This window comes from Syngnathus acus, chromosome 11 (genome assembly GCF_901709675.1).
Source record: "Syngnathus acus chromosome 11, fSynAcu1.2, whole genome shotgun sequence".
NCBI lineage: Eukaryota > Metazoa > Chordata > Actinopteri > Syngnathiformes > Syngnathidae > Syngnathus > Syngnathus acus.
Genome location: NC_051096.1, coordinates 2,683,545 through 2,696,898, shown reverse-complemented (window position 1 = coordinate 2,696,898; position 13,354 = coordinate 2,683,545). Strand labels below are relative to the sequence as shown.

Sequence of the window (13,354 nt, the reverse complement as noted above, 5' to 3'; positions counted from 1 at the left end):
CTCGTCAAGTGCTTTTAAAATTGAGAAGTTATATTGTTTTCAAGAGCTTCTGTTTTATGAAAACACACGGTAATGACATAAGATGGAAAGTTTTGCACCATGCATGCTGAACCATAAAAACAATAGAAGTGGACCAAGAAGGGCACCCTGAGGAACACCAAAGTTGATAGCTTAAGTCACAAGGCAGACTGCAAAGTCAGAGTTCAAAGCAAGACAATTGTTTGTACTCATAGTGAACGATCTGATTTTTGTTTTGTTCCGTAATAAATAAATACTGACACGTACCAATAATAAATGCATACATTTGATCGACTTTATTGACTCCAACATTGAAAGTCACATGCATTCATTGACAGAAATAATTAATTACAGAGGTTGGTGACACCCAACTGTGAATCACAATCGTGCATTCATCCGACTTGTGAGTCAATGAAGTCTCCACGGGGGGACTTGAATGATGCAAATGGCAACATTCAAACACCTTTGGAACTGGATTGTCTCCATTTGATATTGATATGCTCTTGGGTCAAATCATTAGGTACACCTGCACAAAACAAAATCAGCTTTCAAATATTAATTTCAATATGTGTTCATTAATGTGGTAATGTTTTTTTTTTTTACATTACTCAATTTTAATTTGTATGACATCTGCAAGTGTACCTAATAAAGTGCACACTCCCACTAAAAGACAGTCAGTGTCTTTAAAGGGACATTAGAAAACAAAGTTTGTCCATTTTAAAACTCAGCTGAGTCGTCAGGTGCGGCGAAATCGGTGCCCGCGGGGTCCGAGTGCCCCCACCCGATGGCCCCGTACAGATTGTGCTGGCTCTTGGCTGCGTGCGCCAGGGCTTTCCTGCGCATGGTTTCCCCCTTCCACATGGACACCATGAGCAGGCTGGAGAGCAGCACGCCGCCCAGTGTGAGCAGGCACAGGCCAGCGATGACGCAGCGGTCCAGGTGCGCGCCCAGCCGCGCTCGCTCCCGCTGGAGCCGCTCCATCTCGCGCGCCGCCACGCCGTCCTCCTTTTCGGGGCCGTGCATGTCCCGAGGCACCACGTACGAGATGGCCACGAGCGAGATGCCCGTCACCAAGCAGGAGACGGCGGCGATGAAGCCGTAGTCCACGGAGCCCTCCGAGGACAGCTCCGAGTAGGAAAGTTCCTCCTCCTCTCCCTCTTCGTCTTCCTCCACGCAGAATTCACTCAGACTCTCCTCCTGTGGGTCTTCACCCGACATAGGGAAATTATCCTCGGCTGGGATCGGGCTACCCTCCGCGAAGGGACCCGGTGCGGTGGTGCGCGGCTGCGTCCCCGGGCTGGTCGTCACCCCCATGGAGGAAGGAGAGGAGGAAGCGCGCATGGAGCCAAAGTTTGCAAAGTGGCGCTCATCTTATGCACAGTTCACGAAAGCAAGAGGAGTCGAGCGTCATTTGCACAATCTTTTCTGGTTCCGCCGCCTTGTCAATTAGTGAGGAGCTGGTGGCGGACCCCTCCCACGGACTCCACGCGGTGTCTCATAGCAGCGCGATGAAGCAGTCAGCACTCAAATTGCCTGCTTGTATTCCAGTACTTCAAGTCGACGCCTTGTCACACAAGATTTGGGATGGATTCATTGCAAATGATCACCCACTCACATTCAAGTTGCTCTGCAGTGACCAAAGTAACCAAAATTCAGGGCCAAACATAAATAAAAGCAAAATAATATATTAAAAATAGCAATTGAAAAAAATATATATCTGCTGGTACTGCGATGCGCTTCATGGCCTCTAAGGGGCGGGGTGGGGTGGAGCGGTGCAATTATTTTTGCAATGTGTTCTAGTTCTAGGAGCCCGCACTTTCCTAAACACGACATTTTGATCAATATTTTGTTTGTGGTATTAGTGTTAAGCAGATTATGTCAAGCCTCGTTCGCAATGCGAGCCCGAGGGTACTTTGAAGTCGGTTTCATCGGACGGCAGGGGGCGTTGCGACATAAAATGTCGGCCATCACCCGAGAATGATTTCACGCGGCAGCGCCCCCTGTTGTGGTCTAAAAGTGATGTCAAAATACCCTCGGGCTCGCATTGAGAATGTCACAGCTCACCTGTTTTCTGTTTGGTCATGTGACTTGGCTCACATGTCAAAAACAGCCAGTATGCTAATGATATGCAAATATGTGTTTACATCTCATTCCATGTCACTTTATGAAAATAAAATCTCAGTTGCTGATGTTAAAAAGTAAAAATAAGCTGCAACCCCATACTGTGGCGTGAAAAATGGAGGATTTTCGTTTTGCTGAGCCGCTTATATGAAAACCCTCTTGCATGTGTGTGGTTGTTGCAAATGTAGGTTACACTTTGCCAAAGGTCGAGCACACGTTCTGCCGTGGAAGAACACTTTGTACTTACTCTCTTGTACACGATTGGACACGGCGCATATCTTACTTGTCTGTGCAGAGGTAAACGGGGGAGGAGATTTGGGCTTTTCTGCTTCATTTGGCATCTTGCTGCAAGTGGGAAAGTGCCGCAAAGTCGCACAGCTTCTTTTGCAGCTAGAAAAAAAAAAAAAAACGATGACGACAGGTGCTATTTCTAAGCTCCATTACAATAGGTCTGCTTTTGTATCAGTGAATGCAAACCAAAGTCCCTCAGAGACAGAAAGTGGCAGTTTATTCACATACTTTAAAAAAAATGTGGGTCAAATTGACCCAAATAGCAGGTTGGTCCAATTCGAGGCAACTAGGCTTATTTTTGTGTCAGCAGTTTGAATAGCTTCCAGGGGGGAAAAAGAAGATTTTTTTTTTTTGTATAAAACATTTATTGAAATGTCATCCTTCAAATGCCAAATTTTAAAATTTAAAAAACATTAGTTTATTGAAATGAAAATGATTTAAGAAAAACAACATACTAAAGTACGTGTAAAGTCAGAATCCGTAAAAAGGCAGAAAAATTATAGATGAAAATTGACCCTGTAATTCCTTAGGGAAGAAAAAGTATCCAAAAATTTTTTTTCAATTAAAGGTTTAGGAAAAACAATCACTAGTATTTCAACGAGGCTTTTTAGTATTTCAAGATTGATGACGTAAATTTAATGCGCTATTCATCTTTGTCCAGTAGGTGTCAGTAAATACCTTGTAGACATATATCGACCTTCAGAACTAACTTCCAAAAGGCATGATGAGAATTAAAAGCATTCAAGTGCACGTTTTCTGCAAGGTGAGCGCTGCTTGGATGTGAAATACCTCACCTGCTACTTTTGTGACTTTCAGCGGGGAAGAAGTCAAGCCGAGGCCTTTTTGCTGCGCGGCTCCACCTGAGAAGCGCAAAAGAAACGACGCTCGTGATTCAAGAATAGCGTTTGTCATTTTCCTGAGTTCTTATCTGGCGTGTGTGCACAGTTGGTGTGTGGGATCGACCGCCTCCACACTCGCTGGAAGAATCGTTTTATTAAAAAAAATAAAATAAATAACAGCTGGCGTGCTTCACTCGCTGCCAGCCATGGACTCAATTATTAAAGGAAAAGCTGCAGGGTCAATCAAAAACTCTTGTGTTGAAAAAAACGTTTTGGACCAGGAACACACAGAAAATTGAGTTGAGGGGCTCGCTTGATATTGTGTGGGCTGAGTTACCGGGAATAAGCAGTCATCCAAATATGGCCAAGAGGAAGAAGAAACAAAGTTGCGTTCTACATGACGTCATGGCTGCGTGCGTAATAAGGGTCGGAAGCGACGGAAGCGCGCATGTGGACTTTTACGCACAGCGCTCTGATAGCGGAGTGGTGAGAAAGGAGGCGGACTTTTACGCACAGCTCCGATGAAATGAGCACTTGAACGCCAAGCTTCGACGGAAAAGGACTTTGCTGGAATGTTTCCGAAGGGACTTTCAGGCACGGCTTTGATTTGGTGGCAAGGAGGTGCCACTCGTGAAGAAATGGACTTTTGCGCACAGGTTTTTGGTCAAATAACAATTTTGAGGAGATCGTCTTTTACGCACAGCTCTTGGCTTTGGGGGCTTGGAGGAGGACTCTAGCGCGCACATCCAGTTCCTGCTCTTATGCGTGCGCGCGCCAGCACACCATCCCGGCGCTCGCGAAGGATGCACGCTGCGTGGAGAGCCCGCTGATCACCTCCATCGCTCTTAAAGAAAGAGAGAAAAAAAAATCACTCACCCAAGGCCAAATGGAGAACTCGACCAATGAGACTCTGGGCGTGTGGACGGACTCGAGCGTGGCGTACAAAGCCATCAGCACGGCGCTGCTGTTGCTGATCTGCTCGGCGGGTGTGGTGGGCAACGTGATGGTGGTGCTGGTGGTGCTGACCACCAAGCATATGCGCACGCCCACCAACTGCTACCTGGTGAGCCTGGCCGCCGCCGACCTTATGGTGCTGACGGCGGCTGGCGTGCCCACGGCGGTGGAGGGCGCAGTGGGTTCTTGGGTGTTGGGCCGCTGGGGGTGCTTGTGCATCACCTACCTGCAGTACCTGGGCATCAACGCCTCGTCTTGCTCCATCGCCGCCTTCACCGTGGAGAGGTACATCGCCATCTGCCATCCCATCAAGGCGCAGTTCCTGTGCACGCTGTCCCGCGCCAAGAAAATCATCCTCCTGGTTTGGACACTGACGTCAGCCTACTGCGTCATGTGGTTCTACCTGGCCGACCTGCAGGTGCTGGTTTACGACAACGCCAAGGTGATGGCGTGCGGCTACCGGGTACCCCGGAAGCTCTACCTGCCCGTCTACTTCTTGGACTTCGGGGTGTTTTTCGTGGTGCCGCTGTTGCTGAGCGCCGTGCTGTACGGGCTGATCGGACGCATCCTCTTCATCAACCCTCTGCCCTCTAACCCCAAAGAGCGGCAGCGGCTGCAGCGGCACGACAACAATCATCGTGACGAGGCCAAGAGGAGCTGCAGGAACTCCAGGCACTCCAGCTCCACCGCCGCCTCTCGGAGACAGGTGAGAACCTGAGAAGCGCCGCTGAGAGCGAACGAGCCCGTTTGTGACACGTGCTATGCCATGCTAGGTGACCAAGATGCTGGCGGTGGTGGTGATCCTATTCGCCGCGCTGTGGATGCCGTATCGCACCCTGGTGGTGGTCAACTCCTTCCTGGAGCGTCCGTACCTGGACAGCTGGTTCCTGCTCTTCTGCCGGTTATGCGTGTACCTGAACAGCGCCATCAACCCGCTCATCTATAACGCCATGTCACAGAAATTCCGCGCCGCCTTCCTCAAGATCTGCCGCTGCGGGGCCTCCGCCAAGCCGGCCGGCGCTTATGGCGCGGCGCTGAGCTACAGCGCCGTCAAGGACTCGTCGGTAGCCGAGAGCGTCGAGCGCTTCGCCACTGACGTGGAGGAGGTGACCGTCACGGATGGGTTGCTGGCAGAGCACAAAGCCGTCTTTGCCGCATCCTCCTCGTCTCCCTCCTTGGGGAAAGCCGACTTTGAGACGGCCTCTTGAGCTTCTCCACGGACCCGACCTGTAACGAGCCAAGGCACATATTTTATATCCCAAAAAACGTCAAATTGAATTTGCCAGCTATTATCATGATACAGTCGATGTAACCTAGCTTCTGTAACAGCAACAGAATGTGTTGAATGTAAATTTGTTGTGATTGTGCCTTTTCCCTGATTGGCTAAAAGAACTTACCCAACTAACTTGTTGCTCTGGGAAACACCTCTTCACCCGGACATTTCCGTTTTCACCCTCACAGGCGTTGAGAAGGCCATTCACCGTCTCCTAGCAACCGCCTCCCTGATTGACGAGATGCTAATTGCAGCCTGTAATTGAAGCAGTCACGCATGTCAAAAAAACAACAACGCTGTTTCATGTTTACGTGTGAGCATCGGGTGGCAACTTTTTTTTTTTAAAAATGTATTTCCTGAGCTGAGAAAAGCGTCTTGTTCAGCTGTCGTTATTTCTAATGAAACCATTCGATGTAATTGGCCGTTGCTAGCAGCGGGAGACGCTACGGAGGATGTTGTGTTGCGGCCGATAAAAACTGCTTTATCGCTCGTGTGTGTGTGTTGGTGCAAGATTGTTTTAATGTGTGTGACTTGTGTAAAAAAAAAAAAAAAAGTATTTTTCTATGGATTACTGGCCATCACAGATACGTGGATGTGGTTAAGTCGTGCTGCCGTTGTTGTTGGGACGTGGAGCTGTTTTGTGTTGCTAATAAAGATGCTTGTGAAAGTGAGACTGCGTCTTATTTATTTTCAGATTATACATGCAAGTTATGTTGGGCGCTCAACGTTGCCGTTTCTGATGCCGCAAAGACGTCCAATCGCTGAGGCGCAGCGCATTGGACGTGCGAGGTGAAAAAGTGCAGATGGGAAAAAAAAAAGATCTGTCTGAGGCGAGGGATGAGGTGAGCCTCCGTGGACGACGTGCACGGAAATTTTATTATGAAGCCGCCGCGACGTCTCGGATACGTGAGGGAAATGAGCGAGCGCTGACTCTGAAGGCCTGCTTGGGCCCGCTAATAAATAGAGGCAGGCAGGGAGGCGAGATCCAATTGTACGCCACTAATGACATTACACGTGGCTTTTCCACAACACACACAAAAAAAAGGAAAGAAGAGCAAGGATGTAGATGATTTTCTAGCAACATCTAAAAATAACAACAAATATGGAAAACTAAAAACAAATGAAATTTGAACAAATTCTTTTTATTTATTTATTCTTTTACATTGCTTAATTGATTGGGTCTTTGAGTACAAAAGTTGTCCAGCCCCCGGACGACACTTTCCGTCCAAGGCGATCCATATTCATTTTATTTTAATAATTATTAACCTTCAGCACAAAGAGATTGTCAGCGGTGAGGGCAAAGAGCCTCTCGTCGGTGGCCCTGAAGCCCAGCACGACTCGGTCCGTGTCCAGGCTGGCCACCTGTTGCTTGGCAACCTGCCCTACCTGCCGGCCTTGCTTGCGGTTGAAAAGGACGCCGTCCACCGGGGACGGCTGACGGTAGATGAAGGCGCGGCGTAGGCACTCGCACAGCGAGGCGTACGAGAAGTTGGGGGCGCACGTGGAGAACTTTCTGTCCTGCTTGGACGCCTGCACGTAGCCTGAAAAAAAAAAGAGACACAATTAGGCTAGCATGCTAAGCTAATATCAGGAGAATCAATACATTTGTTTTTGATAAGTGAACTTGTATTTGAAGAAAATGGCTCAAACGGGTGTCGTGTGACAAAAGGACACAAAGGTTTCAGTGGGCTGCAAAACTAATTATCTTCCCCTTGAAAAAAAAAAAAACCTGATTAGAGCGAGTCCTCCTTGCACACCTACCAACGTCGCCTCTTCTGCTTCCGGATAAGAATGTGTGCCAAAAATGTAGGAAAATGCTTTTATTTTTCTGAGATAATTTAATTGATGTTTTTTTTTGGGATACATTTTAAAAAGCATTTCATTTAGTCTAATTTCCAAACTTAATCCTGAAATCCGTGAGCACAACCAAGCACACTGCTGCGCATTTGCACTTCATATCAAATTTGTATCTCCTCGTTTGCCGCAATTAGCAAACGCAGGATGGCAAGTGTGCGCTCCGACCGCTCTCCACATTTCACGAGCAAATTGACGGAACTAATGAAGATGCGGCGGGCGTCAACTGGAAATTAAAAGCGCTGGCGGCGGCGTGGGCGGTCGGTGCTTCATTACGAGGGATGACAAAGAAATATTACCCCACTTTGAACGAGCGAAATTGATTTACATGCTGTTAGTTACTTTCGGCACGTGTTGACATCATGGAGCTTAGTTTCGCTTGTGATCTAATGAGAGACGAGTAGAACCTTTGGGTCCTTCTTACCCAGGGCGTTGAAGGTGGCCACGTGCTCCCACATGTCAGCGGGCTGGTCGGGCCGCGGCTGCCACAGCAGGGCGTCCACGTCGTGGCGCAGGCATAGGCACGGCATCTGGGTCGGGTCCACGCTTACGGTGAACAGGTACTGATGGCTGCTGAGGTTCACCTGCAGCAGGAGGGTGGGGCAAAAAGCATTCACAAAAATCGTTTAGCAACCAATAATGGGCTAATTAATGCTCAATGCCGTCAAATTATTGCTTGGCGACCGCTCTACAATTGTGGTGGTGGTACTCGATACAAAAGCTTACAAAGACGATCGAAGGTCGACAATACAAAAGAATGTTTTTCAACAGATGTGGGTAAAAACAGCAGTTAGCCGTCACGACCTTCGAACTCAATAGTTCTCTGTCTCGCCTGACCTGGTTTTGGTAACCTTGCATAATTCCGATGAAAAAGCCTTTTTTTTACGGTTTTGCAGAAGAAAAAAAAACACCAACACATTAAATGTCGGGCAAGAATGAGGAACAGGCTGAGAAAGAAATTATTTGCGTTTGGTAAGCATCTTAAGAAGTTGTTGTCATGGTGCTTGGTGTTTTTATTTGGCAGTTAATCTTGCGTGTTACCGCCACCTAGAGGGATGGAGTGCAAAAGCAATCTACAGCACTTTGAACTTCCCATCACCAGACTAAAATCAGGAACAACATTTTTTTTTCCTATGTCTGGCTCTGTTATCGAGCAGATAGGATGAGGCTGAAGCCGGCAAGTTCATCTGGTTCATCAAGAACAAAGAATTGCTAAATGAAAAGGATCCGCTACAATTTCAAGATGAAAGCTCTTTTTTTTTTTTTTTTTTACAGAAGAAAAGACACATTAATACTGACACAAAGAGCGGCCGGAAAAAAAATGGCAAGATAAGCCTCCTCGAATGAAGTTGCGCTCACTGAGTCACATGCTGGCACAGGCAGCGGCCGCCTGCTTATTTGCGAGCAACATTAAAGGGCTTTTCATTTTTTGCCGGAAGACACAGCATCGCTTACATTCAAGCTAATGATGAGCCTCTCATTCATTAGGCCCTCAAGTGGACTCCCGTGGGAGCTTTGTAATGGACTCTGAAGCAAACAGAGCGGGCCATTAGCCCTGGACATCATTCAGACTCCCCCACGCACCCTCCCATTCTTAAAAAAAAAAAAAAAAACTATAACTGAAAGAGCACACCATATCACTTGGGAGTCACATGTTTCCGCCGAATGCTGAGCCGAGACCAAACATGTGACACGTTGTTCACCTTGGGGGGGAACGTGGCAGCGAGAAGGTCACCGGCAGCCTTTTTTGCTGTCAGGATGGATGGAAGCTCCTCGAACAAAACATCCATTTTGAGCTCAAAGCAATAAAACATAGACGGAGGAGGCTGGGAATGACAAAATGTACCTCCGTGCGACGTTGATGTCGGTATGAATCATACTAAAATGCCTGCCGTATAAAAGTGCCTGTGCTGTAATCTGATTACATTTCCAATTAAAATCAGATCTGCTCTTCAGTGACGGATGTTGAAAAGCGATTTCGCGGCTGGGGTCGAGGGAGCAAGATGGCAAAGGTGGTGGAGCTGGAGTGTTTATTTAGCGCTCGAGGCGAGTACTCACCACCTGAGTGGTCTTGAGCGACTCTCCGTCAAAGTGCATGAGGCTGGAGGTGTCCTCGGGGAAGCCGTCGCAGTCCTCCAGTTCCTGGGAGTTGCAAGCCGGCTTGTCCGGGTCGGGACCGGCGTGCTGGGGGAAACAGCCGAGACTTATTTAGAGTGTAATTGAAAAGTTGGAGGGGAGTTGCGGCTCACCACGTCTTGGGAGGTCAGATGCGTGAGCCTCTCGTGGATGAGGGCGGCCTGCTCGTCGCTCATCACGTGCTCGCCCCGACGGTCGCCCGTCACTAACTCGGGCCACATGGGACCTTGGGTGCGCTTCTGCAGATTGACCTCCAAGCTGCCGAGAGGCGACCGATGGTTAAATCGAGGGTTCCGTTGAAAGCGGCGAGCCCGTTTACCTTTTGCCGTCTCTGAGGGTCCAGGCGGAGGCCTCGGGGTCGACGGAGGCGTACAGCTGGCCCTCCAGGAGGGGCGGCGAGCCCTGCACGCCGACGCTGAGGGTGTCCGCCGTCAGCCGGAAGAGGACGGCGTCCTTGCTCACGCCTTCAGGCAGGCGCACGCTGGCCGTGATGTCGTCCGACGTCTGCTGCCAGAAGTAGACGGGATCTGCGTCGCGGGCGGGAGAGATGTTTACTTCACACTGCTAAGCACTTTGGCTCCTTCTTAATGAGTCATATTGGGCTCAGGCTAATTATCCCATTCATCAGACAGCGAGACCGGAATATTTTGCTAAATTCAATTATTGACTTTTCCCTTCAAGCAATAGCAACGTTTTGTTTTTTCCTTTCTTCGATTCTTGGCAGCTGAGCGGCGTCAGGAAAGCTTTTAACCTAACATCGGGATGCATTTCTTTTTCTGGGTCGCTTTCTCTCGCCGGGTCGCCGGAGGATGAACGCTTGTGATTATTGTTTGTCGTCCCAGAAACATCATCATCATCTTGAGCGAGAGGCAGCTTCCGACTCGAGTAGCGAACCGCAAAACTCATTTGTGTGATCCTTGTGAGAGCACTTAAAGCAGGACAAAAATACCAAAGTTGATGGCGCCGTTCTGTACTTCGCCAGTCACGGCTTTTGGTCACAAAGCAATCTGTGTCGTCTGACTTTGATTTCCACTTAACTGTATCAATATTTGATCTCATAAAGAACACATACCGCTACTAATTAGCATACCAATAATTTGATTATTTAGTGGAATGATATCTGGTTTTTTTTTTTTTGCTTGGCTTTGTTTTTAACATGTGAGCCCAATGTGACCTTGTTTGCAAAATTTCACCCACAAAAAAAGTTGACAATTTCTCATATTCATGAAATAACCTCAATTCATAATGGGGGACAAGGTGGACAGAAATGTTGTCATGGCGATGTGCTTCCAAAACTGGAAATCATGAGTAACGCCCTTAAAGACAACAAAATGTACATCTGCTCGCTGTGACTAAGCACATGCCTTTAAAATTAAAATGTTTGTCTTCTACCCACCTGGCTTCTCCACCTCCATGTCTTGCTCATTGGCCGCCGGCTGCGGCTGTTTGAGGGGCTGGCCGTCCACGTGCGTGAATGCGAAGGGCCTCTCCGACGCCACCATCAGGCCGTCGCCCTGCGGCGTCATGGCGGCGTAATGAGGCACCGATTTCCCCCGGAGGAGCCGCCGCTTCGTCACTTCGTATTTCTTCTCCACGCCTGCGAGGAAACAGGAAGTTATGTGACATAAACGGAACCTATTGAATCAAAATGGCTGACACCCCTCTGTTGTTTATTATTTCTTTTCCCGCACGCACCTTGCGTCGCCGCGTTGGCGACCGAGATCCACTCGAGTATCACCGAGTATCCGCTTCCCGTCGTTTCTTGAGGGTCCTTAACGACACGGAGCAGCAGGACTTCCAGCGTGTGGGCGCCCCCCTGGACGTGGGCCACGCTGTGGAGGACAATAAACGGCTCTCCCAGGTCCTCGCTGAACAGGGGCTGCATTCAAATAAGTGGGTAGGAAAAGTCAACACTCCCCCTGTTTAACTTCATCCTGGCATTTGAAGAGGGGTGTGTAGACTTTTTCTCTCCACGCAAGGTGCACTAACCTCCCACTTTCCGTGGGCGGTGTCTCCTCGCTTGCAGGTACGGAGCAAATAGAGTCGCCCAGCGCCGTCAGAGAGGGCGGCCCAGGTGGCCGAGGTGAGGCTGAGGGAGGGGCACACGCGGTTTTGGCGACGCTCTGGTTCGGTAGCGAGGCGGAACACCTCCCTCGGCTTGCCCAGCACAGTGTCCTGCAACAGAAAGATGACGGCAAAAAAGTGTGTGTTTAAAAAAAGGAAGTGAACCGAGACTTTCCACTTTGGAGATATTTGCAGATAATGTGACGCTGCCACACCCACGTCACTTAGTGACAGATGGATACGTCTTTCCTGTTGCCGCGGCAACAGGTCCCGGGTGCAAAAGCGCATCCGGCATGTGGTGCTGTTGCTCACCACCTGCTGGTGAGTCAAAGGCATTGACACCTCGATGCAAAATGATCAAGCGTGAGGGATTGCGGCCAGAAAACACGCACACACGTCGTCATCGAAGGCCTACCAGCGTGACGGTGAGACTGAGCACTCGCCCTTTGCAGTCCACAAACAACACGCTGTCTTGGTACCAGGGGTCCAAATGGAGGTAATTGTACATGCCGAAGGCACGCATGTGTTCTAGAGTGTACTGGCAATCCTTCAATGTCACCTCCTCGACGGCTGCATACAAACCAGAGAGCGGAAAGGTCAAGGGGAGTAAATAGGCGAGGGAAATGTCAACAAATTTACAAAAGCTCTGGGAAATAATAATAATTTAAAAAAAAAAAGCCTTTTTACTATGACGACTTGAGTGATATTTTTGGGCAATAGCTGAAAATCGTATATTACCATTTTGCATTTCTGGCTATTCATGCTCTTCGTGAGATGACGTCATTGTTATTTACGTTTACTATGAGCTAAGGGGGAGAAAATCATCACCATCTTGACAAAAGAATAATGTGACCCAATTACAATGAGGGCACTTTTATTCACAGGCTGGACAAATAGTGCAATTTACATGATGAGTCACCTAATAGGCTTGATTAGAGGTTAATTAGCTAATTAGATTTGCCTCACATTATGAAATCATCTAGTCTCATTTGGGTGGCGGGTGAGCTCGATAGATTTACAGCAATTTTACCAAAACTTTAGCACAATGCATTTTATTTTTACTTATATTGTCCAAGGCATTAATTCAAAGGGAAAAAAAGTCACAAAAACTCTTAAAGGCCATGAAAATGTCACATTTAGCAAGTCCAACCCTAATTGTTTTATCTGTATGAGTATCAATATTCATGGTAACCAATCTGATTATGGTTGATAACAATCAATCAATATTAAATTCTGTAGTGTCCCACACACCACGACAAGTTTACATCAATTTATAAACTTATTTTGTGCAATTTTTGCAAAATGCAGTATTACTATGGAGGCGGATAAGTCAGAATTTAGCAGCCTTCGTGAAATTAAGAAACGTGTTTCCTAACGCGTTCAAAAAAAGTCATAAATATAAATTAAATTTAAATGGAAAATGAGGTATTTGTGTGCCTTGTGGAGGTTTCATGCTAACTTGCAGCTTACCAGCGTCCAACTCAACGTTGTACGTCGGTATTGGGTCCAGGGATAGCCGGTAACTCTCGAAGTTGGGATCCAACAGCTCCCGATTGACCTTCAGGGTATAATTTGACGTGGTCATGGTGTTTACTTTATAATTCAACTGTCAAGATTGCCAGATACGTTTTTTTAAGGAGAAGGAACCTTGCCATTCACTAGTGACGCGCTCGACTTTTGTTTCCAGTCGGGGATATTTGAAACCGGACGTGGTAATGGGAAGTTGAGACGCCAGTATAATTTAATCTAAAAAGAAACCAAAGCGGTCATGACTGTAATTATGTAACATGTTAAATATCAGATA

At 47.8% G+C, this 13,354-nt stretch overlaps 3 protein-coding genes across 3 annotated transcripts; 1 reads left to right on the top strand and 2 right to left on the bottom strand.

The window, feature by feature from the left end:
- Positions 1-603: 603 nt before the first annotated feature.
- On the bottom strand, positions 604-3,363 carry LOC119130386 (transmembrane protein 74). The gene is made up of 2 exons (XM_037264227.1): positions 3,225-3,363; positions 604-2,529 (listed from the first exon to the last, which is right to left on the bottom strand). Exon 2 carries the CDS (start codon positions 1,357-1,359, stop codon positions 736-738), a length of 624 nt encoding a protein of 207 aa, XP_037120122.1. The 5' UTR covers positions 1,360-2,529; positions 3,225-3,363; the 3' UTR covers positions 604-735.
- A 734-nt stretch (positions 3,364-4,097) lies between these two features.
- On the top strand, positions 4,098-5,777 carry trhrb (thyrotropin-releasing hormone receptor b). Its single transcript, XM_037264078.1, has 2 exons — positions 4,098-4,929; positions 4,997-5,777. Exons 1-2 carry the CDS (start codon positions 4,156-4,158, stop codon positions 5,429-5,431), a joined length of 1,209 nt encoding a protein of 402 aa, XP_037119973.1. The 5' UTR covers positions 4,098-4,155; the 3' UTR covers positions 5,432-5,777.
- Positions 5,778-6,617: 840 nt separating this feature from the next.
- nudcd1 (NudC domain containing 1) lies at positions 6,618-13,252 on the bottom strand. Its single transcript, XM_037263934.1, has 10 exons — positions 13,021-13,252; positions 11,966-12,120; positions 11,476-11,661; positions 11,182-11,365; positions 10,883-11,083; positions 9,806-10,013; positions 9,600-9,744; positions 9,409-9,534; positions 7,775-7,934; positions 6,618-7,037 (listed from the first exon to the last, which is right to left on the bottom strand). Exons 1-10 carry the CDS (start codon positions 13,133-13,135, stop codon positions 6,748-6,750), a joined length of 1,770 nt encoding a protein of 589 aa, XP_037119829.1. The 5' UTR covers positions 13,136-13,252; the 3' UTR covers positions 6,618-6,747.
- Positions 13,253-13,354: the final 102 nt, after the last annotated feature.